Source organism: Podarcis cretensis (assembly GCF_951804945.1).
Source record: "Podarcis cretensis genome assembly, chromosome: 3".
In the NCBI taxonomy this organism is placed as follows: Eukaryota; Metazoa; Chordata; class Lepidosauria; order Squamata; family Lacertidae; genus Podarcis; species Podarcis cretensis.
In genome coordinates, this window is record NC_137172.1 from 14854478 (window position 1) to 14881297 (window position 26820).

Sequence of the window (26820 nt, forward strand, 5' to 3'; positions counted from 1 at the left end):
AAACTAACTGTATTCTAAGTTAGAGGAATATTTGGTGCACGATTTCTCTGAACATAGAATCGGAGGATTCAAACGCTACACTGTAACTTACAGTAGATAATAGCACATAAGGAAGTGATTTATAAAGAGTCAGTCTAGAGAACGTTCTACCTCAGCACTATCAAATTTTCCAGGTGTTTTTCTCTGTCTTGCAACTTAACTAACGATTATGTTTCCAGCTTCAAAAAAGTAGTTCCAGCTTCAAAAAATTGTACTCTTCTACAGAGCACCAAATGCCACCAAATTTCTAAGTGGCCCACATTGAGTTGTCAGTGGCATAGTTAAGGTCAAGAAGTCAAGATGTGACCCGGGAAATCACTGTGATTGTGAAGGGTTTTGAAGCCTTCACTGGTTATGAGAAGAGTTTGTATCATGCCAGCTTTTGCAACTTCAGGAGTGTGTGTGTGTGAGAGAGAGAAAGAGACATTGTTGAACAAAGACCACATGTGTGTGTGTTTTTCCTTTTATTAAGAAGTTTGGCATTAATACAGTAAAATAATGACTATGATTCAACATCGTTTTGTTTTCTATCATTCCAGTATATGACAAAAATTATCCAAATGCTCATCCCCTAATTTCCTAATTGTCTACTTTCCCCACCTCATACAAAAATATGTTAGTTTTTTCACTAGTACTTCAGAGAGAGAGAGAGAGAGAAATTAAAACTAGGAGAGCTCAAAGTGACGTTTTGGAATATAATTGAATTTGAGAGGGAATGTTAAAAACAACCTGGAAGTGGCCCACATCGAGTTGTCAATGGCATAGTTAAGTTTTGGATGAAGTCAAGAAGATGTGATCGAGGAAATCACTGTGACTTAGGCTGTGTGCACACTAGACCTTTAAAGCACATTGGAACACATTCTTTCCCACAAAGAATTCTGCGCCCTGTAGTTTGCACATCACCAAATTACCATTTCCAGCAATGCTTATCAAACTACAGTGCCCAGAATTCTTAAGGGGAAGATGAAAGGTATAGTATAGGGGTAACCAATATGTTGACACTGCTGGATTATGACTCGCATGAGCCCCTGCTCTCATGGCTAGTGGTCAGGGATGGTGGGAGATGTAGTCCATCAACATTTGGATTGCAGCACATTGACTACCTTAGTATAGTGTGTACAGAACTTTACTGAATGGGAATACAGTGGTACCTCAGGTTAAGTACTTAATTCGTTCCGGAGGTCCGTTCTTAACCTGAAACTGTTCTTAACCTGAAGCACCACTTTAGCTAATGGGGCCTCCTGCTGCTGCTGAACCGCCGGAGCACAATTTCTGTTCTCATCCTGAAGCAGAGTTCTTAACCTGAAGTACTATTTCAGGGTTAGCGGAGTCTGTAACCTGAACCGTATGTAACCCGAGGTACCACTGTAACTGCCCTATGATGCTTAAATTAACCTGTTATCCCCAGGAGCAGCAGGGAGAACGCTGTCTCATTACCATTCTTGTACAACTGATGTTCTGGTCTGGCTCCATCTTGACCTTTTCCTCAGGCAGCGAAACATCTTGGGCTAGTTCTGGAATTACTGTTTGCAACAGAGTGCTTCAGAACCAACACTGTAGTATACAGCGGTCACTTTGGATGCAATATGTCCTTATGTGCCAAATATTCATTCTTTTTATAATATCGGAAGGGCCTAGTGGTACTCGGAAGGAGCTGTCACACTGCAGGATCTGCTGGTGCTGCCTGTAACTATTTAGGAAGTAAACCTTTCTGCCTTGGGAGGGTGGGAGCTCAGAAGCACGATTAGGGCAGGCAGCCCACTCCAAATGGACCCTGCTGCAATCTTGATTCTGCTTGCAGGAATAGAGCAGGGACATTTTCCTGTGTGGGCACCGCTGCCCAATTTATTGTATTCTCAATGTCCAATTTATTTTAGTCTTAATGGAAAAGGTTTCATTAAGTTTTAAAACCAGCTTTAAAACCAGGGCCCTAATGGAGAAACAGGTTGGACGGGGGGGGGGGGGGGGCAAAGTTATTTGAAAGGAGTTCCATTTGTAAATAAATAAATAAATATCAGAAAGATAAACACAGATGACATTTAGATGACAATATTCCTACAAGGCCTGGCAATTCTGTGCCAATGAATACATCAGAAATCCAAATAAATGAAAACGAACAGGTGCAAAATTCCCTCTTTGTCAGGGCGAGCATAGGTTTTTTCTTGTATACTTCTTTTATCTCGCTCATTAGTCACAAAAGTGTACATTACCAGACAACTACTGTAAAATTAAATGAGCAAATCATTACCGCAGAGGCATCCTTTTAAGGAATCCAAGAAGGTTAAGTCCATAATTTTAACATGTTTCTCTGCTTGATGTTTTTTGCAGTGGCTAAAAAGTGTGTGTTACTAGACAAATTTTCACTAAGGTTAAAAATAAAATAAATATTGCAGTTAATATATGCAAGAGCCAGCTCTACCATTGGGCAGAGTGAAAAGCATTTGAGTATTATGAAAGGGCAGTGACATGTTAGTTATGAGAATTTCTGTCTCAGTACATTTCTGCTTCCTGAGATGGTACCAAGATACCTTGGGTACTATGCACCTTGGGAGAGCAGAAGCAATCTTTTCTGCTCCATCTCAGGAAGCAAAATGTCTTGGGCCAGCCCTGATGTAGGATGAATGTGCACAAACACTTGTAAGCATGCACATTCACATACATAACATGTGCAAATAGTGTGAAAAGGAAATTTCATACATCTTGGAGAGGGCATGCACATTGACATAAAGTGTTTTTTTTTTTTAATGCATTGCATGGTCAATAAACATAATCTCTGTTTTCATGTTTTTTTTCTTTAAAAAAGATGATTGATTCATTAAAGGTCAGAATATATGAAAAATGTTAAAGTTGAAAGTTGAGTCTTAAGTCAGCTCCTATTTATCCTCCCGAAGCAGCCTAGGACTTCTTTGTGGTCTCTGGCAAACAGCCAATATCTCCCTTTAAGCACAAAGAAAAGGTAAACTGAATTAGAATAAAGAAGCTTATTTCTGAAATATGCTAAAACAAAGATAGTGATAGAAGATTCACATTTTCATGAATTCAACAGCACCCTTATAAATTCAGAGCCAACATAGTTACTGCAATTCCATAGGGGCACTGAAAGCTAGCAAGCTTTATATTAATTCTCAACTCAATCATTCCTAGAGTCTTTCAGCATTGTGTCTGTTTAGAAATGATGGCCCCAGTACAACTGACGTCACAAGCAACTAAGTGCTTATCTGCATTAACACACACACACACACACACACACACACAGAGAGAGAGAGAGAGAGAGTCTCCTCTGGGCATTTCAGTGTGTCTGGGATGAGCATTGCATATGCAGATGTGCCCCTAGATGTTTGTGTTGGGGTTTTTTTTGCATCCTCTCCAGCTGTGTGAACAGAAGCCTGCCTTTTTCACATTGTTCTGTCTTGTTGGACAGCCATTTTGAATGAGAAGGATCTATGCAACTTGGTCGATGGATAAGCAGGATGCTGCACTCAACATTTGGGGTTTCCAACTAATTGCACGTACATCAGGATCAATTTTTGAAAGTGTTTTTGTAACTCTTGAAGTTGTCCATTGGATTTCTTTCCAAACACTAGTGACGTTAAGGGCAGACAGACATGAATTCTCACCAGGGTATGCACTGGAGTCAAATTGTCTCAGCTGTTAAACAGTCAATTGTTCTCTGCAGTTATAGTGACTCGGTGTGATTGATTTGCAGATACGGTACATGGTTTGGATAGCACAGTGTTGTCTGTAGCCAGGTCTTCAGCAAACCTGCCATAAATGCTTCTTGCTGATCTAGGGTCTTTGACTTCAGGGCTGTTCTTGCATTGATGAGTGTTAAGAGGCTGGGGAGAAAATAGCAACCCTACCGCCCCTCCCTCTCCATCTTACTTGCCACTCAGTGATAGCAAAGGCCACTCCTTAACATGTACCACTGTTGCTTGATGATAAGCAAGAAGGAGAAGACAGAGAGGACAGCCCAGTTTGCTGTTCATGCCATCACACTTGCTGTGTCCCTGGCTTCCAGGTGCCATTCCACATCTCTAGGCAGCAAGGAACTGTTAACTGAGAATAGATTTTGTCGTGTTGAAGAGTTTTAAATGTTCATAAATATTAATAAAAATATATTCATTCTGATGACACAAGATTAGACTGTGATGAAGGTGCCCTTTCAGATCAACTGATTATATAAACATACCACTCACTCTTTTTTGTGCCTTATATTCTTTCTTTGGGTTTTTATTATGGATAGGGGCTTCAACAACTGGAAGCAGCCTGTGTGTCTCTTGACTTCTGAGAGGTCCTCCCTAGCACTTTGACTTATAAAAGAAAGTCCAAGTTATGTTGTTCCAAAGTCTTCCGTGATCCTTTCAGTTTAGAGATTCTGAATGCATTTTATTGAAACTCCTGCCATATACAGTTGTATTAAGCACATTTATTAACACAACAAAGCATATGCAACATGAGCCAGGATGCAACTTTCAACACACTGAAAGACATTATTGCACATCTGCAGCCTAAAATTCAGGTTATCATTCTTTTAGCACCTTTATTGAAAAGCTGCAGCTTACATTAACTTTTGATACTGGTATCCACCATCTCTGTATTGACTGTGCCCATTTATGAAAACCCAGTTGGCCAACTTTGCCATTTTGAAAATATAGCCCACAAGTGTTGCAAGATGACATGTCTGTTGTTTGAAGTCTGCAGAGCCTTTGACACTCTTCCAGCTTGTCTTTGGAATATGTTTTATAAAATGTTTGCTCCAGCCAGTTTCTTTCTTTCTCTTCTCTTTCTCTTTGTTTCTCTCTCTCTCTCTCTCTCTCTCTCTTTCTCTCTGTGAGGTTCACATGTTGACTAATTTAAAGATTCCATAATAACTGTTTGGCATACCCTACAGGCAAAGGTCCAGAAACCCTTTTTGCTGGCTATAACCTCAATGACAATGAATGGCACACAGTACGTGTAGTTCGAAGAGGAAAAAGTTTAAAGTTAATGGTGGATGATCAACAAGCCATGACAGGTAATAATGAATAATGGTTGCTTATTTATCAGATATCACCATTCAGTACAGATTTGGCGATGTTGGCTGTGACCCAGATTGTCTCATTTGCCTACCTGACACAACGATCAGAAGAGTCTTCGTCTGCTTCTGGTTGAACTGCACTGATCTAACAGGCCAGTGGCTTCCATGCCCTCTAATTCTGAGGATCACTGCTCATTGCTCTGATCCTAAAGAGGGCTATGTTTAAAGGTGGAAGATCTGAGGAAGGGGGGGGGACCAGCAAGATGATAGATGATAGATAGATAGATGATAAATAGGTAGGTAGGTAGATAGATAGATAGATATCAACAGACAAAGAGATGGTGGAGGTGGGAATGTCTGCAAGCAAGAATTTTGAGGAGGGGGTTTGCTTTGCAAACATAACATCAGCAACTATCAAGAAAGTCAATATTACATAAGCCACTTTCAGAGAGGCCAAAGATTTGATCCAAGGATTCTCATGTGTTGAAGGTGGTCTCAGTTATGTTGCAGTACAGGTAATGAAACTACTCCACACAGTGTTGGAGTCACCATGGTAGTGCCCCTGTGCATTGCTCCAACCTTTTGGGTCAGCTTCTGCACCCACACTTCGTGACACCGTATCTCCAAACATTGTTCGTCCCAGTGGGTTTTATCCAACAAAGTTGTCCCATTAGCACAAGGACTTCTGCCCCAGGAGCACAAATCTGCCCCAGAGCATTGGGGTAACCACCAAAACAGATTGGGGCATGCAGGGAAGGGAGTGAAAAAGGATTCCCCATTACTTAGGCAGATGCCTCTGCACTGAAGGGGTGATCTCATTGAATACCACCCAATGTCTTGCTTTTGAATGCTCAGACTGAATGTTCACCAAAGCTCAACCCCTTTCGGTGTGAACCATGGGAAGCTATTGTCTCTCTCCTGGTGGTATACATTTTGGTTGGCTCATGCTCCTTGAACGAGACCCTGGGAACTGAGCATCGACTCAATGCTGACTTTTCTGTTTCTGACACTAACTTCTTAAAATTCATTTTCATTCAAAGGTCAAATGGCTGGAGATCACACAAGACTCGAATTCCATAACATAGAGACGGGGATCATAACAGAGCGCCGCTACTTGTCCTCAGTCCCCTCCAACTTCATTGGCCACCTACAAAGCCTCACCTTTAACGGCATGGCGTACATTGACTTGTGTAAAAACGGGGACATTGATTACTGTGAGCTCAATGCCCGCTTTGGCTTCAGGAACATCATCGCAGACCCGGTCACCTTTAAGACAAAAGCCAGCTATGTTGCCCTGGCCACATTGCAAGCTTATACCTCTATGCACCTGTTTTTCCAGTTCAAAACAACATCGTTGGATGGGTTAATACTCTACAACAGCGGAGATGGAAATGACTTTATCGTGGTTGAGTTAGTGAAAGGGTGCGTACAAAACTCACAACACAACAATACAGATTATATTAACCATGAAAGCTGAATGGAGCTTCCAGATTCAGGGGACAGGGTGTTAGACTAGACTGACTTCTGGTATGATCAAGCAAATTGACTGCTCTTATTTCCCTTAAAATCAGACAGCTATTATTATTATTATTATTATTATTATTATTATTATTATTATTACACTCTTCACCCTTAGGCCAAGGTTACAAATAATAATAATAATAATAATAATAATAATAATAATAATAACAACAATAATAATAATAATAAATAATTTATTTATACTACACCTGGCTGGGTTGTTAAAAACAACTTATAATCACAGAAAGAAGGTGGTCATGAAAATACACATCTCAAGTTACAAAAGCCAAGTGAGTTGTGCTTGACACTTGCAAAAACCCACGATAGATGTGTGTCAGCACCCAACTAATGCCTTGCCTATTTTACAAACTCAGGCTTCTTCATGGCAGATTGTATATATTTTGAAAGAGAGCTATAGTGCTTCTCATACCTCTCTCCCAACATTTTCCCTCTCTCAACATTTAGCTGAGAGCAGATCCCCTGTATATTCCCCATTCTCATCTTAATATCTCTTGCTCAAAGCAAGGCCCAAGTTTGGTGGATGGGGACATATTTGTCCCCATGAACGAAACAACATTGCTCAAAAGGTTGTATGTATTACTTCTGAAACTAAAGTCGGATGCCCAAAGTGCCGTGGCAAATTGGGCCCTTCACAACCTAGAAAAGTTGTGAAGGATATTGTCTCAGAAGTCTTAAGAGGTGCAATTTCTGTGCAGTGGGCAGTGAGGAAGAAAAGAGCTCTTGCTCAATATTGCCATGCATCACCATCCCCATCACAAAATTTATTACCTGCCCTTTAGCAGCAAATCCCAGGGCTTGTTACAATAATTTAAATATCAGTATTAAAAAATCCCAGTTAAAACAAATCACAACCATAGAAATAGGAAGGGCTGCACTCCTCAAAAACTCAGGTTTATAGATTTAAGCATTTAGAAGTTACTACCACTCTTCTTCCCCAAGGAACCCTGAATAAGCTATTTCTTCAAGAGGGCTGGAACTCCAGCAGACAACTCCCTACAATCAGGAGGAAGCCATGAACTAGTATAAAATGGAGGTAAAGGTAAAGGGACCCCTCACCATTAGGTCCAGTCATGGCCGACTCTAGGGTTGCGGCACTCATCTTGCTTTATTGGCTGACGAAGCCGGCGTACAGCTTCCGGGTCATGTGGCCAGCAGGACTAAGCCACTTCTGGCGAACCAGAGCAGCGCACGGAAACACCGTTTACCTTCCCGCCAGAGCGGTACCTATTTAACTACTTGCACTTTGACATGCTTTTGAACTGCTAGGTTGGCAGGAGCAGGGACCGAGCGACGGCAGCTCACCCCGTCGAGGGGATTTGAACCACCAACCTTCTGATCGGCAAGTCCTAGGCTCTGTGGTTTAACCCACAGCGCCACCCACGTTCCATAAAATGGAGAGGTAGCATCAATATGGTCTTAGAGGATTGGGGGTTGGTCCACTGGGGCAAATAGGGCACTCCACCAACTGCACTTATCTATCTAGGGATGTGGGTGGTGCTGTGGGCTTGCTGATTGGAAGGTCAACGGTTCGAATCCCCGTAACGGGCTGAGCTTCTGCCAAGCTAGCGCTTCGAAAGCACAGTGGTGCAAGTAGATAAATAGGTACCACTGCAGTGGGAAGCTAAATGGTGTTTCTGTGCACTCTGGTTTCCAACATGGTGTCCTGTTGTGCGAGAAGCAGTTTAGTCATGCTGACCACATGATCTGGAAAGTTGTTTGTGGACAAACACTGGCTCCCTCGGCCTGAAAGCGAGATGAGCGCCGCAACCCCATAGTCACCTTTGACTGGACTTAACCATCCAGGGGTCCTTTACCATTTACCTTACTTATCTGTCTGCACTTATCCAGCCCTACCTGCCTGCCTTTTTACTTACAACCCATCAAGGTGTATCATTGGATCTGACACAACCTAATGTTGGCCCCTGTTCCTTCTGCCCTGCCAGTCCCAATGGGCACCACCCTCCACTGTCTTACAAGATAGACAGTCTTTCATTTTTGGTGTATGTTTACTTATAGGGAGTTTTGTATGGAATGTTGTTATACCATTCCCAAACCAGCCTTATAAAAATGTTCCTGCTGTTGCAAGTTACAACTAGGAAGACACCGGCTGGCTGAAGACCTTCTGAATTTTCAAAAAGTTTAAACGAAGCGAGGCATGAGAATGAAGAGCTGTCAGTTTCATTCATTTACTTCTTCCAGGGGGAATGAAATAATTTGGCTATTTATTTATTTATTTATTTTTGCTCCCTGTTTTCAGGTATTTACATTACGTGTTTGATCTGGGAAATGGTGCAAATCTTATCAAGGGAAGTTCCAATAAACCCCTGAATGACAACCAGTGGCACAATGTGATGATATCGCGGGACACCAATAACCTCCACACAGTGAAGATTGACACAAAAATCACAACACAGAGCACAGCAGGAGCAAGAAACCTAGATCTCAAAAGTAAGTGACATTGCTATTTATAGAAATAATCTGCTAGGAGGACAGGCTGCAACATTGCATTTTGATGTGGCTTGCACATTTGTAGGAAACGTAGAGAGATATGCTGTATTTATTTACTGGGCCAACTCCGGCGGCAAAACACCTGCAAACCTGTGAGCTGCAGAGCATTATTCCAGAGGCATAAGTGTTCAGAGGAAAATGGATCAGGTGTGGTTATAAATTCTGCTTTGTAGCCAGGCTGTGGGATTGATTTCTGGCAGGGGGGAACAGCTTGATATTATATGGATCTGCTCTAGCTGCTGCAGGTAGCACAAACATCACTGTGCCAAACGGCCGCCAGTATTTGTCTCAGTTCTCTCCTCCGGGGAGACCCAAATGTGAAAATGTCACTGAATAACTGGGTCTTATCAGTTTCCCCCAGTGAACGTAGTATATTCCTCCTGGCAGAGAGCAGTCCCAAATAGGCTGCAAGTTGGGGGGATATTCTGATTGGTGTGTGTGTGTGTGTGTGTGTGTGTGTGTGTGTGTGTGTGTTGCCCGTTCATTTGCATAAGGAGCAAATTAGTTGCATCCTAGAAAATCTCTGTTGAGGAGACACCCGCATCTCAATGGTTACAGACCCTGGAGTTAAGAGGGTAGATCCTGGGAGAAGTTTGAGGAGCTTATCATTTTGTATAGGCAAGAAGAAACAGTTTCACCCTAATAAGAAAGGGTGCTCACAAATGTGGGTGCCCCTGTTCAAATGATAATAATAATAATATTTTTTTTACTTATATACTGGCCATGTGGCTGGGTTTTCCCAGCCACTCTAGGCGGCTCCCAACAGAATATTAAAAACACAATAAAACATCAAACATTAAAAACTTCCTTAAACAGGGCTGCCTTCAGATTTCTTCTAAAAGTCAGATAGTTGTTTATTTCCTTGACATCTGATGGGAGGGCGTTCCACAGGGTGGGTGTCAGTACCGAGAAGGCCCTCTGCCTGGTTCCCTGTTACTTGGCTTCTCTCATTGAGGGAACCGCCAGAAGGCCCTCAGTGCTGGACCTCAGTGTCTAGGCTGGATGATGGGGGTGGAGACATTCCTTCAGGCATACAGGGCCAAGAAAACGCACTGATCTAATGTTCACAAGCAGGATCAAAGTGTGCCTCAGTCCTTTGTATGTCGTTCCTTCCCCTCCCCCCTTCCCCAAGGAAAGGTGGTGACAGTTGGCATCCTTTAGGTCCTGGGAGACAATATTGTTTCCTGCCAGGGATTACTGGACCCAGAATTCCTGGTAGGGTAAAGTTCCTTGGGAAGTGCATGCTGATGGCAAGGAGCAAGCTATTATTCAGAAGTAGTAGTTTGACTGGGAACTGGAGGTGCTTCAGAAGCTTATCAAGGATTCGTCAGCAAGAAGATCGCTAAAAGGCAACAAGTTTCCCTGAAAGACTGCAATGCAAGTGTATTATCTGCCATCAAGCTATACTTCAGATTGCAGTCTTTCTTCCTTTACCAGCATTTGCTGATAGTTAACAAAGATTCTGAGCTCCCCGGGGACACAAGCCATTGCTAGGATATCTCTGCTGATATTTCTCGTAGCTGTGTGAGGTGGCAGAAATTTCCATGGAAATAAAAAGGAGAGTTTTTGCAAACCTCCACTCATATGGTGGGCTTGTGATACAGTTTATATCGTGCCTTGTTAGTGTGTGGTAGATCGGATACATAGGAAATTAAGCATCCGTTGCCTTATGTTCTAATTTTGTAGATAGAATATAGAATAGCAGCATACACTCCACTACACACACACAAGAGGTACCTGCAGATTTATTTTGGTGGCAGGGGGGATTGCGTGATTTGCTAAAATGTTTTGGCATCCTTTCCATTACCAAAGGGGAGTTCCATCCCCAAGGTTCACTCAGCTTTACCAGTACAGTGGTACCTCGGAAGTCTAACGGAAACCATTCCAGAAGTCCGTTCGACTTCCAAAATCTTCACAACCAAGGTGCAGCTTCTGATTGGCTGCAGGAAGGTCCTGCAGCCAATTGGAAGCTGTGGAAGCCACATCAGACGTCCGGGTTCCAAAGAACGTTCACAAAACATAACACTCACTTCTGGGTTTGTGGCATTCAGGAGCCAAAACATTTGACTCGCAAGGTGTTCAGGATCCAAGGTCCGACTGTATTAACGTTCACCACCATCAGCAAACATCTTTGGCTGTGCTACATTTTTGGAATCAGACTTGAGGCGTGGTGCAATCGCTTCCATTTACAAAGTACAAAATGGCCAAGTTGCCTACTTTCAGTAGGATAGTATGTATAAAAAAATAAATCCTGCCCACATGCCTTATGCCCACTGACTTCTTTCAAAAGTTTTTTTGCACAGCCTACTTCCTGCAGTCATCATTTGATCACAGGAAGTTGTGCGGCTGCTTGATCTGTATAGGCAGTGCTGCCATTGGGGATGTGCTTGAATGAAAAGTACATGCACAAACAGTGGTTTTATAATCAGTTAAGATCAGGCATAAGCAAACTTGGCCCTCCAGATGTTTTGAGACTACAATTCCCATTATTCCTGTCCACTGGTCCTGTTAGCTAGGGATGATGGGTGTTGTAGTCCCAAAGCATCTGGAGGGCCGAGTTTGCCTATGCCTGGTTAAGATCAACTGTAGGCATTGCAAGAAGAGTTTTCAGACTGGAAGCTCAATGCTGTGTGAACTCTGTGCTGCTATGAGGAAGCAATTTGTGATTTAAAAAATAGAGAAAATCCACGGCTGTTTTCATACAAATTTTTCCTAATAAACACATTTTTGTTTGCAGATTTGACTAATATACAAATTCTTGTAAGCAGTTTTCCCTAAAATAATGTCTTATTTTCACTAATATGTGGATTTATAGGAACAATTTACCCCAGTATATGCATTTTTCTTCCCATTACTTGGCTGGTATTGCGCTCTCTCTCTCTCTCTCTCTCTCTCTCTCTCTCTCTATATATATATATATATAAAATAATAATGTGTGTGTGTGTGTGTGTGTATATATATATATATATATATATATATATATATATATATATATAAATTATAAATGGAAAAGTGCTAACATTAAAAGATGGCTGCTTGTTTCACCTATAAATGGAAACTGAATCAAATTTATCCCCCACCCTGGTCTAGCAATACTTTCTTCTTATGCCAATCCCCTTCTGAGAGCTGACCTGGATTCCAACTGCAGAAAAAAATCTCCAAAGCTTGGAGGTTGTTTGCTCACCTCTACACAATTTGGTTCAGCTGAAAAAGTTATCCCCGTGTTTCTTTTTCATTTCCAAACGTTATACCTGACTTTACAGATACCATGCTTCGTAAAAGCACTAGAGGGCACCATTATGTCACAAAATATCCTTCCTGGTGCAGTCTCAGGGAAGAGAAAAGGGGGGGGGGGGGAATCTCGCTGCAGATCAACTCCGCTGGAATATCCAGCCTAGTTCTTTTTGTTTCCTCCACGTTCCAAATTCTGTAATAATAACCCTTCCGTGCAAAATCTTTCCCACAGGGTTTCTAACCTTGAGGCTTCTAACAAAAGCACTAAAACAAGCATATTGACATTTTAAACTAGGGAGTGGAAGTGTAAACACTTGTAGCGGTCGTCTCCCCTGACTGGCCTCGTTGAGACAGATTTGGGGGATGTGGTGCCTGCTATTTCAGATGGCATTTGAAGTTATGACCTTTGCAGGGGCAGTATTTCTTTCTTCCGTCTTACTGCGTGCAGAAACCTCTGACATAACCCAAAATGCAGGCAAGGCTCACCTCCCAATTCCTCATCTATTTTGTAGAAGGTGTTTTGTATTTCTTTTCATTTCCCCTTCAGATTTTTATTCTCATTCTCCTTTCCTTTGTCTGAAAAAGGCCTCTCGTAAAATAATAATAATAATAATAATAATAATAATAATAATAATAATAATAATAATAATTTATTTGCACCCCATCTGGTTGGCTTTCCCCAGACACTCTGGGCAGCTTCCAACAAAGATTAAAAATACAGTGGTTCCTCGGGTTACATTCGCTTCAAGTTACATAGGCTTCAGGTTACAGACTCCGCTAACCCAGAAATAGTACCTAGGGTTAAGAACTTTGCTTCAGGGTGAGAACAGAAATCACACGGCAGCGGCACAGCAGTAGCGGGAGGCCCATTAGCTAAAGTGGTACCTCAGGTTAAGAACAGTTTCAGGTTAAGAACGGACCTCTGGAATGAATTAAGTACGTAACCAGAGGTACCATTATACATGAAAATGTCACACATTAAAAACTTCCCTGAACAGGGCTGCCTTCAGATGTCTTCTAAACGTCAGGTAGTTGTTTATCTCTTTGACATCTGATGGGAGGACGTTCCACAGGGCGGGGCCACTGCCAAGAAGGCCCTCTGCCTGGTTCCCTGTCACTTTGCTTCTCTCAGTGAGGGAACCGCCAGAAGGCCGTCAGCGCTGGACCTCAGTGTCTTGGCAGAACGATTGGGGTGGAGATGTTTTATGTGTGCATGTGGATGCATACATACTCTTCGAGTGTCCCAATTTTCCGTGAACAGTCCCGGAATTCCAAAAGCCACCCCACCTTCTGATTTGATCCCAGAATATCCCGACTGTTATGTACTGAGTTGAATAGGATCCAAACTGCAGCAGTCTGGTTGGTCTTAGAACAATAGGATCCAAATTCCAGCAGTCTGATTGGTCCTAGAACAATGCAGCAGTATGATTGGTTGGCAGGAACCACCCAATCATGCTCCAGATATAAGTGAATCCACAACCTGATTGGCTTACAGTAGAATTCCAGAATTAGCCAATCATGTGCAGCCCATTGTGTAAATAACGTATATAAAGCAGATACTTTGAGGGGACAGTCATTCATTCCTCCTCACCACTATGAGCTGAATAAAGAGCATGAAATCACTTTGTGTATATTTCACTGACTTTCACCAGTGCTGCCACCACCGAGCTCAGGGAGGAGGATGTGGCAGTGGCGGTCGTGAGAGAGCATCCCGTTGCCTCTCTGTGGCCACCACTTCTGGCCTACTTCCATGGGCAGCTCATGGCGGCTGCTGGAAGAAGAGTTTGGATTTCATATCCTGCTTTATCACTATCTGAAGGAGTCTCAAAGCGGCTAACATTCTCCTTTCCCTTCCTCCCCCACAACAAACACCCTTGAGGTGAGTGGGGCTGAGAGACTTCAAGAAGTGTGACTAGCCCAAGGTCACCCAGCAGCTGCATGTGGAGGAGCAGGGAAGCGAACCCGGTTCACCAGATTACGAGTCTATAATAATAATAATAATAATTTATTATTTATACCTCGCCCATCTGGCTGGGCCTCCCCAGCCACTCTGGGCGGCTTTCATAGAAACCAAAAATACAGTAAAATATCACACGTTAAACACTTCCCTGAACACGGCTGCCTTAAGATGTCTTCTGAATGTCAGGTAGTTGTTTATCGCTTTGACATCTGGTGGGAGGGTGTTCCACAGGGCGGGCGCCACTACCGAGAAGGCCCTCTGCCTGGTTCCCTGTAGCTTTGCTTCTCGCAATGAGGGAACCGCCAGTCTACCACTCTTAACGACTACACCACACTGGCTCTCACTGCTGGAGAGCAGGTGAAGAGGAGGAGGAGAGGTTTTGGCCACCAACGCCCCCGCCAGCCACCTCCGAGGAGTCTGCCTGCCTCCTCCCACTCAGCCGCCCTACAGCTGTGGAGGAGGCGGTGGGCGGACTGTTTGGGGCAGCGCAGAGCCTGCGGGCACCCAAGCCACTGCGTCACTCCCAGGAGAGACACATGGCTCGGGTGCACTGCAGGCCCCACACTGAGGGCCGCTCAGCACTTTGCCACCCCCCTCAGTGGTGACACCAGGGGTGGCCCGCCCCCACCGCACCCCCTTCCTCCGCTCCTGGCCACAGCCCCACATGATGCATCAGCTCCCTGAGTGGGAAGTAAAGGGAAGCAGAGTGGAGCACAAGGAGTCTTGATTTTGTTTATTTTTTTTAAAAAAAATGCTTTGTGTGTCTATGTCCAGTATTGGCCCTTTCTAAAAAAATATTTATTTATTGGTGTGTGCTTTTCCTTTTATAAATTTTCAAATTTGGTTCCCTCAGTTTCTCATTTTCCCCATCTTAAATTCAGCTATTCGCATTTCTGCAGCAATTTGCGGTTTGCTTGTTTATTTTAATTAAGGGGGCGTTGCTCGGTCCCTGCTCCTGCCAACCTAGCAGTTCGAAAGCATGTCAAAGTACAAGTAGATAAATAGGTACCCTTCCAGCGGGGTGGTAAATGGCATTTCCGTACACTGCTCTGGTTCGCCAGAAGCGGCTTAGCCATGCTGGCCACATGACCTGGAAGCTGTAAGCTGGCTCCCTCGGTCAATAAAGCGAGATGAGCGCCGCAACCCCAGAGTCGGCCACGATTGGACATAATGGTCAAAGGTCCCTTTACCTTTACCTTACCTGAAAACCTGCCACCATTTCAGTGCGAATTTCTCCTGATGAAACACATTTATGTTTGCAATTTTGTGACCAAGGTGCACAAATCTGCAAGCTGTTCCCCCTAATATATAACACGTTTTTTGGGTATGCCATTTTCACTAAACACATTCATTTTTATGCACACTTTCCTCTAATTATATATGCTTTTCGGTACACATTCTTTTTTTTTTGGAGGGGGGGGGGACTTCATCACAAAATAGGAACAGTGTGAATTTTGAAGGATAATTTTGTTCCACTTTGCATATTGTTCTGAAAAGTGTGACGTAGGTAGATTTTCCTTTAAATGTGCACCCAAATGAATCCCCACCCCCATCCCTACATTTCTGGGATTCTGTAGTTCCATTCAGGTAATAAAAGGGCCCTCACTGATCCTACCACCTTCCATACATTGTGGGGAGGAAGGGGGGGGGGTAAGTCAGTGGGGAACATAATGTATTTCTTTAGGTTTTTCTCCATTATTTGGAAATCTGTATGGTTTGATATTGTGCAGGAAGTTTAGAGTGGGCTCCCTGGTGCGAGCCTTCTCCAATGCAGGCACGCGATGACATGAACTACAATGCAGAAATTCGCCTCTTGCATGATTCGAAGCACATGGGGTCTTTAACACCTGATCAGGGCTTGCCTGTGCTCTTTCTGATCTCATATTGTTTCACCAGGACAAGGCAAGACATTTGCTGCCTGAAAGCTAAGAGGGAAGTGAAATAACCAACTGTGTTTGGATAACCTCCTTCTCTCACTTGGGATATAGTACTCTAAGCCTGCCTACACACTGTACATTTAAAGAAGATTTAAAATACATGACTTCTCCCAAAGTTCCTTTCTGTGCAGCTGTGCAACAAAGCAACTGTGCTTTGTTAAGGGTGCTGGAAATTATAGCTGTGTAAGGGATAAACTACAGTTCCCAGGATTCTTTGGGGGGAGACTTGTGCTTTGAATGTATGGTGTGTATGCAGCCTAAATACCCTACAAGCTCTGCATGGAAGTTTTTTCTGCTTTCCCCTGCTTTAGATCTCCATCAATTGCCTTTCTGGCATCAGCAGCCGCTACACCAATCCTGACTCTCCTCTCAAAACTATTTGCATGCCTAGAGACCAACACAACTGACACTAATAAGGTGGCAAAGATTAGCAGTATTTGAAGCAAAGGGTCAAAAGTGACTATGGTCATAGTAAAAAGGTAAAGGGACCCCTGACCATTAGGTCCAGTCGTGGCCGACTCTGGGGTTGCGGCACTCATCTCGCTTTACTGGCCAAGGGAGCTGGCATACAGCTTCCGGGTCATGTGGCCAGCATGACTAAGCCGCTTCTGGTGAACCAGAGCAGTGCATGGAAATGCTGTTTACCTTCCCTCTGGAGTGGTACCTATTTATCTACTTGACGCGCTTTCAAACTGCTATGTTGGCAGGAGCAGGGACCAAACGGGAGCTCACCCCGTTGCAGGAATTTGAACTGCCTACCTTCTGATCGGCAAGTCCTAGGCTCTGTGGTTTAACCCACAGTGCCACCCGCATCCCTATGGTCATAGTAGTTAGGAGCAAAATAAACGAGTAAGGGGCCCTTTAAATGCTCCCCTGGATATGTGAGTAATGAAGGGATGTCTGGTTCTGAGAGCAATGAACAGGAAAACTCACAGAGCAGGCCTTAACTCAGTAGCAGAAGATCTGCTTAGTATTCAAAAGGTCCTGAATTTAATCCCTGGCATCTCCAGGTAGGACTTGGAGAATTTGCCACCTGAAACCTTGGAGAACAGCTGCCAATCTTTGTAGACAATACCCAGCTAACTGGGCCAATTGGCTGATTCAATATGAGACTGCTTCTTATGTTACTGTGCTTTACCCCAGACTTCAGTGCTCCCCTGTCCAATGCCTTCTCCTGTTTCATATTTCCAAGCACCTTAAAGACTGAGAGACTGAAGAAATGTGATAAAAGGAAGAAGGGGCCATGGGTTGTCTTAGAGCTATAATGGGATTGCGTTGGGGAAGATGATGAGAAGGAGCAGCTGGAGTATCTGAAAGGGAAAATGGCCTGGAGAACTGGTTGGGTGGGGGTGGAGAGGGAAGATAGAGTTAAACATGGGAGGCTGGAGAAAGGAAGAAAAAAGCCAGAAGAAGGTGTGATTCAAATGGAGAGAAAGTATGAATGGTAGTGCAGAAGGGTGGGGACATATGGATGCTGTCCCCCCCCCCCCCATACCACAAATGTGTGAGATCACTTTTCAACAGTGAGGAAATAACCGTGAAGATAATGGGAAAGGCTTTCCGCTTACGGCATCCATTTCTTGCACTGTTATCTTGGTTGAAAATGGCCTCTTTCTATACTGTAGCTTAGCATTATCTTCACAAGCATCTCCTCCTCTGATGGAGCTACGAGAAAGAGATTGGAAGTTATTGTTTTCAGTTAGTTGTGTTTTGGCATTTCACATAACTCTTAAATGGTAGTTATTCTTGTTGTTTGTTTAGTCGTTTAGTCGTGTCCGACTCTTCGTGACCCCCTGGACCAGAGCACGCCAGGCACTCCTGTCCTCCACTGCCTCCCACAGTTTGGTCAGACTCATGCTGGTAGCTTCGAGAACACTGTCCAACCATCTCGCCCTCTGTCGTCCCCTTCTCCTTGTGCCCCATGTTTTATTGAAACAAACCGGTTTCATGAACCATACTTGGGCTGACTTCTTTCCAGTGCACCATGGTTAAGTCCAACCACAGTTTGTCCAGTTTTCAGACATAATGGCAAACTGTGGTTAGTCAAATATAAAAGTGAAGGCTTCTAATTTCCACTGGAGGAGGAAAAGGAACAGAAAGTGCATAAGGCTTTTTTTAGGCTAAACCATAGTTTAGAATTTCATCTGAAAGCAATCCTTTTTTATTTTTCTGCATTATTTTAAGCTCTCTGGTAGTGCAAATTCCTGAATACCAAACATAAATACATATGCATACTAGATTTTTTAAAAAACCCTCTCACTTTTGAGTGTTTTCAGCCATTATCATTGTCGTTATTTTTTAAAAATCATTTTTATTAAAAAGAATTGTGTTACAAAACAAATAGACAAGAAGTACATATAGTGTCTCCACTTTCAATTCATAGAGTCTTTTTCACATTTCATATACATTCGGTTTGAGACACTATTGTCATAGACTTGGGGGGGGGGAGACACAAAGAGAAGGGGAGAGATTTGATTTGAAATGTGTTGTACACAGGTGAGAGTGGCTGAATGTTTGTAGGCATTCTTCTGGCAACAGATCCTTGCAAGCTTATTCTGCTTTGCTCAGCTGTCCCTTACTATGTTAACCATTGATAATGAAAGAACGGACAGCATTTGGCTTCCCTCTTGTGTCACATAAGAGGGTTTTCTCGGAAGCCCAAATGATTTACCAGTGGAGCCTCCCTCCTCCTTCCATGGGGCAAAGCTGAATGATTTCAATTTTCCATTAGATTAGTTCCTATTGTTTTATATAAGTCACTCCGTATTATTTTTTACCGCGGTCTATGTGCCCTCTTTCAAGGTCGATAGAGAAGGCTTTTCCAGGTTACTAGGACTCAAAACTTCCCTGCCAAAAGAGAGAGAAAGCTTGTTAAGTGTCAGCAAATGCACACTGGGTTAGATAAACAAGCAGCCATTACGCCTGTTGTCCATATCAACATGCACACAAGTTAATTCCAGCAACCTTGCCATAGGCTGATGAACTCACCATGTAGCAATAGCAATCTCTTGCAGAGGCAGAATTCCAATTACTGCTGTATCTCCTTTGCTAGTGAGATGTCAACCTCTATATGTCTTACCCGTGTCATCTTATTTCTTCTGTGTAAGAACAGAGGAGGTCAATGGCAGTGTCTCCCATTCCATTCATAGCCACAAGCCCTATGCAATTGTTCAGTGAATAAATGTGTGGAGGGGGCAAGTTGAGCCAGCTGACCCAGCTCCTGGTTATCATATGCACATCTGAAGCTCTGCCCCTTCCTGGATGGTGGAGAGTCTTAAAGGGGTAGTCTTCTTTGTCCCGAAGCCTAGCTTGCTAATGCCTTTCAATCACTTCCTATCAAAATGAATAGGCTCTGGGAAGTGTGAAGTCCTTGCTTTTATAGGCATCCAATTCCTTAGGGGTCTTGAAATGGATGCTGTCCTGGTTGCAGACTTCCCATAGACATTTGGGTGGCCGCTGCAAGAATACAGTAGAAGGTCCTCCATTCTAGTGCATGGAACTCTTGACTCAGTTGGCTTCTGGGCAATAGCCTCAGGCTTGATGTAATGATTTGGGTTCAGCACCTCTGTGTCCTTCCTCTCCCAGCTGGTTCTTCTTCCTCCTTCTCTGTGTCAGAATTTTGTCCACTGCCCATGGTCAGGGTCATGACATGCGTGCTCACACTGACAGCTCCTCCCAGCCCGGCATATTCATATAAAACACAGCCAAATGACACAGAGCACTTAAGCAATTATAGATGTTTGGTGTGTTCATGACTCCCTCAAAAAAACCCTCTGCTTTAGCAGAATTCACAGGGAAGAATTCAACGTGGTGCTAGGGCAATCATTCCATCAGCACAAGCTTTTAAGCTTGCCAGATCAAATCATTCCCCTCCCCTCACCCATGGACAGTTTTGGGGGTTCTCCCAACCCCCCCAGGCCAGTTCCAGAAGGGAGGGGGGTAAGCACTGTTCCGCTAGTGGAAGTGCTTGCCCAGGTTTCTGCTACTAGACTAGTTAGCTGAATCCTGCCCAGGCTGCTATTGCCTTTTCATCAAATACAGCTGATGTTTTCAGCAGCTAACAACTAAAATCATGCAACAATGGCCGGGGGGGGGGGCGGGAATATACAAACAACAGAATCATTTTTTTTGCTGTGTTTTCTTTGCCCTCAGAGATATTGATGGGCTGCCCTCTCATAATTTATGTTCATAATTAAATGGTTTGGAAGGTGAATTTCTTTAGCTTCTAAAGTTTGAATGTGTCATGAACTGAGTGCTGGTTCCCAAAACTGGGAGGCAACTATCTTCAAAGACATGCTTCCCCCTCCCCCCCCCCCCGAGTGCTCACACAGAATGCTTCTAAATATTATGTCTCTTCTGTGCCGCAGCTTGGGGAGTTCACAAGGACCAGTTTTTAGCATGTGGCAGGGGCTGTAAGGCCTATAGAGCTTATGAACCTAGCCTGGAAGAATGTTTTAGGAACAGATACTTGGAGCCCAGGGACGCAGGTGGCGCTGTGGGTTAAAGCCTCAGCGCCTAGGGCTTGCCGATTGAAAGGTCGGCGGTTCGAATCCCTGCGGCGGGGTGCGCTCCCGCTGCTCGGTCCCAGCGCCTGCCAACCTAGCAGTTCGAAAGCACCTCCGGGTGCAAGTAGATAAATAGGGACCGCTTACCAGCGGGAAGGTAAACGGCGTTTCCGTGTGCGGCTCTGGCTCGCCAGAGCAGCGATGTCACGCTGGCCACGTGACCCGGAAGTGTCTCCGGACAGCGCTGGCCCCTGGCCTCTTGAGTGAGATGGGCGCACAACCCCAGAGTCTGTCAAGACTGGCCCGTACGGGCAGGGGTACCTTTACCTTTTACCTTTACTTGGAGCCCATGTCGTAAAGTGAGCCTTCACAGGCTGAGATATTTGTAAAATGGAAGCTTTGTAGGTTTGAGTTTTGTTAAGTGTCATCATTTCTTTATTGCCTCAATCAGTGGGATAAACAAGACAACATATTGTTGTAGAGCATTATCCACTGAATTTATTTCAGCAGGACTCAATCATAGCCATGCTAGCTGAAGTTAAAAAGAAGGGAGAGGCTTGTGTGGCAATTATTGGTTTCCCAGACTTTCTTCTTCCTGCATTGATCAGAGAAGATTCACGTACAAAAGGATATGAAAATTTGGAATTTAAACTGCCCAGTAAGTGGCAGAATAGAACTGGAGAAAACAGTGCAGCAGGGCCCAACAGATGCTGAGGGAATGGTGAAACATCTTTCACCATGAAGCAAAATCAGGTCTTTGCATCTCTTTGCAATAAATTCTGGTTGTGCATTTTATGGAGGTTTAACAATTGGCATCAATTAAAAATGCACAGTATGAGTAAACTAGATAGGTAGGCAACACCAAGAACAATACAAAACGCAATCAACCAAAATGCCTGAAATTACTGTTTTTGACAGAATGCGCCTCCTGGTTAGTGCCAGCCCAGCCATTAAAATCTGTGGAGGAAGCCTTGCTGGTGTTCCCACTGCTGGGCAATGCCAGATGGGCAGTGACCCAGGTTAGGGCCTCCTTGGTGGGGACACCCTCCTTGTGCTTCCCTTGCCTTGAGAGGAGCAGCATGCACAATCATCTATTTAATTTTGTCAACTGGTCAAGGTGCATCTCTTTACCCAGGAGTTCTGTGTTCGTTTTTTTGGACCTTTGTTGTGCAGACTAGAGGATTTTAGCCCATTGCTGCTTTGAATTATGTAATGGGTTTGGGTGTTTGAAGCATGTTACAGGAACATGAATGGTGCCCTAATGGATCGGGCCTCTCTAGTCCAACATCCTGTTCTCACAGTGGCCAACCAGATATATAATATATTATAATAATAATTTATTATTCATACCCCACCCATCTGGCTGAGTTTCCCCAGCCACTCTGGGAGGCTCCCAAGCAAATGTTAAAAACGGTACAACATTAAATATTAAAAACTTCCCTAAACAGGGCTGCCTTCAGATGTCTTTTAAAGATAGGATAGCTGCTTAGTTCCTTCACATCTGAAGGGAGGGTGTTCCACAGGGTGGGCGCCACTACCGGGAAGGCCCTCTGGCTGGTTCCCTGTAACCTCACTTCTCGCAATGAGGGAACCACCAGAAGGCCCTCGACGCTGGATCTCAGTGTCCGGGCTGAACGATGGGAGTGGAGACTTATGGGATGCTTATGGGAACCCTACAGGTAGGACCTGAGTACCGCAGCAGTATGCCCTCCTGCAGTTTCCATAAACTGTTATTCTGAAACATACTGTGGAAGGAGTGTGTTGCCGTTGTGACTAGTGGCCATTGGTATCCTTCTCCACTATGAATGTCTAATCCTCTTTTAGATTTGCAATATTTGCTTTGTGTTGTTTTGTATTTATATCTTTGCTATTTTCTAATTGAGAGCGATATGTCAGTAGGAATAATGCATAAATATTAATAGAACTGTGAGCTGCAAATATTTTCCCTCACATCGTGTATCCAGAACAGCTTATATTGTATATTTGTGATGGATTCTAATTGCTTGAAGTTACTTTGGGTTACTATAAATATCCTAGGCATTTGTTTTGGACAGAGTCTCCAAAAATTTAAATGAGAGCAGAGAGAAAATAAGGTTTCCCACTGACAAGAGATGCCTGAAATCTTCAGCCACCGGGGCTAGTTTGTCATTCTGCATCTTTCCTGTTCCTCCCATGTACAGTGGCTGGCATTCCATTTCTTCCATGGCAGATGGATTACCATCTTACATGGCAATCACATTATCTTTCCCCCCATTTAGCATGCACCACCAACTTCCACTCACAGTCTGTTGGACAAACAGAGCGCTCTAGTTTTAAATCTGCTTAATCTCTGTCAATACACATGCCTTCCACTTCAACTTGCTAACAAAATGTTAGAGTCAGGAAGTCATTGAGATTCCAGAGTCTCATTTCGCAAGGAAATAAATCTGTTTCTCTGGTTGTCTTCTATTTTTATACATTTTCTTGTGCCTTGGAGTCCAAGCCATTTAAGTGACAGAACATGATATGACACACAGCCAGGAGCATGGTTCAGAAGACAAATACCTCTGGGAGAAACTGCAAACCAAAGGCAATCTAGTGGGATAGAAGCACACTTCATCAGAGACCCACCCTAAGCTCATTTACCACTTAGACCTCCTCCTCTCTTCCCCTATCAGCACCATCGCCCTTTCTGATGGGTTTCGAGGTCCTTCTGCATATGGCAGCGTATCTCTAGATGGTGTAACTTAATACACATATGGAAGGTCTTCCAGAAGGTGGTGACTCACAGTGTACACAACTGTTGGAGAATTTGCAGGGCCACATCAGAACACCAGTACAACTCACGAAGTACAGTCTTTAAAATATAGCATTCTGGAATCTGGGCTCTCATATCGTATACACCTGCCAAATCTATGATTCTTTTATTCATTCCACTTTCAAAAGCAGTTGTAGTTGGTGCCCATTGGAATCAGTGGGGTGGAAGGCGGGGAGACTAATAGTAGGTAGAGGCAGAGCTAATGACAGATAAAACCAAAGAATTATAAGGTAAAGGTAAAGGTACCCCTGCCCGTACGGGCCAGTCTTGACAGACTCTGGGGTTGTGCGCCCATCTCACTTAAGAGGCCAGGGGCCAGCGCTGTCCGGAGACACTTCCGGGTCACGTGGCCAGCGTGACATCGCTGCTCTGGCGAGCCAGAGCCGCACACGGAAACGCCGTTTACCTTCCCGCTGGTAAGCGGTCCCTATTTATCTACTTGCACCAGGAGGTGCTTTCGAACTGCTAGGTTGGCAGGCGCTGGGACCGAGCAGCGGGAGCGCACCCCGCCGCAGGGATTCGAACCGCCGACCTTTCGATCGGCAAGTCCTAGGCGCTGAGACTTTAACCCACAGCGCCACCTGCATCCCAAAGAATTATAGCTGTACCCTAATCCTTCTACCTGCTGAATTCCACAACGGCAACAGAAACTAAAGAGGAAGAGGTTGATAGCCAATTACACTTGCTTGATATAAATAAAAGTATGCAGGTATTTTGGTCCACCTCTCATCAGTGCCAGCAAACATGGCCAATGGTCAGAGATAATGGGAGATGTAGTCTAATAACATGTGAAGAATATTCAGGTTGGGATAGGCTGGAGCAGACAGTATGCCCAGGGAATGGGAAATTTAAACCTAGGGTTTGATACTAACAATAAACGTGATTTCTAGTTGAGCTTATGGTTGTCTGGATCAAGGAGTGTTGGGGGGGATTGTACCAGCATGACATTATATTTTTGTTATTAATTTGGCTTGCATCCCACTCTTCTGCCAAAGAACACACGAAAAAGGCTAAGAGACAGTGGCTTGCCCAATGTCACTTCTGAGCTTGCTAACTGATCTTTGTGCCAACTGATTTTGCAACTAGCCATGGGTAGAAATTCAATTTTGTTTGCATTTTAATGAGAATCTACATAACTCACACTTCTCTGACCCATGTGTGAACTGAAACACATTTATTTTGTGATACTGTTCTCCAACCAAATAGTGTGTACAAAATGCATATATTTGTGAAAATATCATACAAAAAATGCACATTGCAGAGGAAATGTGTGTATTGGTGTATACACAAAAATGCATGCATTGGTTAAAACCAAACATCAGACCAAAATGCTGATGAATTTTCATCAGGATATTTGTTTTTTAAAATAAAAAAATCACAAATTTCTGCAGAAATGTAGGAAACTGAATTGAAAATTGAAAAGAATTAGAAACTGGAATTCCCTTGAGATTTGTCCATTCCTACTTGCAAGACCGTGCTATTTCTGCTTCCAGAGCTCAGGGTTGGAGCCATTTGTGCTCAATGTCCCCGGAAGGGTTTCACAATGTTCCCAGACAGAGGAGGAAAGAATAGCTGCAAGAGCAGAGTTGAAGGCAGGTTCATCGTTGGCAGATGAGGGATCGCTAAAAGACTGTGGGATGACATTAATCCATCAGGGGAGCAGGAGCCAAGTGCAGCAGTGGGACTAAAAAAGTAGTTTAACCTTCAGTCTGAATTCTGACAGACTGTCAAATTAGTAGCAGAAGACCCTGCTGCAACCTTCCTCCTCCTCATTGTGTCTATCAGGGAAATGAACCATTGCAGGCACTCGCTTCGTCTTGATCACTTCTTTTGTACATGTCAGTGTGGTGGACTGGTGGATGAGGCTCCCTTGTAACATTAAAGAGTAGTGTCAGTCAAGGGGAGGGGGAGGGAAGAATCGTGCTGATGTTGATGATAAGCAGAAAGGCGCTGCTAAATATATATTTGACGTTATGTGTAGAAAACGAAGCGTAGCGCAGAGGAGACAGAGTACTTTTGTCTGAAACTCTGGACTTCTCTGACATAAATGTGTCTTCCAAACCACTTTGAGTTTCTTTTCTACAATCAAGCAATATATAAATTTTATGACATAAACACCCTGTAGCATAACCAAGATGCATGACCTCTTATGCAGATGCAGAGGTGAGTGCTGTGCGGAAACTGGTTCTTTCATCATCTGGTTGCCATGGTGCCAGATAGCTCCTCCTTCTCACCTTCCCTTATTGCATATTGGTCACAGCTACAGTAGGAACCCAGATAGTCCTTGAAATGTAATTTCCCCCAGACAGCTTTGGCAAACTACATATCCCATGGTGTTTGCTAAGTGGGTTTCTACTGTTCTAAAGGTAAAGGGACCCCAGACCATTAGGTCCAATCGTGTCCAACTCTGGGGTTGCTGCGCTCATCTCACTTTATTGGCTGAGGGAGCCGGTGTACAGTGTCCGGGTCATGTGGCCAGCATGACTAAGCCGCTTCTGGCGAACCAGAGCAGCACACAGAAACGCCATTTATCTTCCCACCACAGTGGTACCTATTTATCTACTTGCACTTTGATGTGCTTTCGAACTGCTAGGTTGGCAGGAGCAGGGACCGAGCAACGGGAGCTCACCCCGTCCTGGGGATTCGAACTGCTGACCTTCTGATCGGCAAGTTCTAGGTTCTGTGGTTTAACCCACAGCGCCACCCGTGTCCCTTTCTACTGTTCTAGGGACCCATAAATAAAAAAGGAAGGAAGCAGGGAGTTGTTGACCAACTGGCACTTCAGCAGTCAGATATGAATTGGGAGAAGGGCTGGAGTGGAAGAAAGTTAGGGGTCCTTCATTGGCTTGGATTGCAATCCGAGCCAGAGAAGAATGGTGGGAGTTGGCATTAAACTGGAAGCAATCATCATAAGTTGCTAGAGTTTGTGTTCCCTGCAAAGAAAGTATGACCTTGGCCAAGTCACTGTCTCTTAGCCTAACCTCATTGCTTGTGAGTTCTTTGGAGGAAGAGTAGGATCGCTTCTGAGTGTAGGACAAGAACAAATGGATTCAAATTACAAGAAAGGAGATTCCAAATAAACATTAGGAAGAGCTTTCAAACAGAAAGAGCTGTTGGACAGTGGAATGAACTGCCTCGGAAGCTAGTGGACTCTCCTTCAGTTACCGTACATCTCTAAGCAAGATTATTCGCATCATCTCAAAATGAGAAATCTAGATGTTCTTTAAGGGAATCATTTGCATGGGAGTCTTGTTTAACTGAAATTTATGGCCACCTTCCAA

General features: G+C 43.9%; 1 protein-coding gene and 1 long non-coding RNA gene across 31 annotated transcripts in view; one reads left to right on the plus strand and one right to left on the minus strand.

The window, feature by feature from the left end:
* NRXN1 (neurexin 1) overlaps positions 1 to 26820 on the plus strand; it is a 1023765-nt gene that overhangs the window by 514545 nt on the left and 482400 nt on the right. For all 29 annotated transcript variants that reach the window (XM_079968418.1, XM_079968429.1, XM_079968424.1 and 26 more), the window contains 3 exons: positions 4931 to 5053; positions 6097 to 6478; positions 8856 to 9046. In XM_079968418.1, the coding sequence (XP_079824544.1) occupies positions 4931 to 5053; positions 6097 to 6478; positions 8856 to 9046 (696 nt within the window). The remainder of the gene's footprint in view (positions 1 to 4930; positions 5054 to 6096; positions 6479 to 8855; positions 9047 to 26820) is intronic.
* LOC307211992 overlaps positions 1 to 26820 on the minus strand; it is a 964702-nt gene that overhangs the window by 185739 nt on the left and 752143 nt on the right. The gene's annotated exons all lie outside the window — the stretch shown is intronic.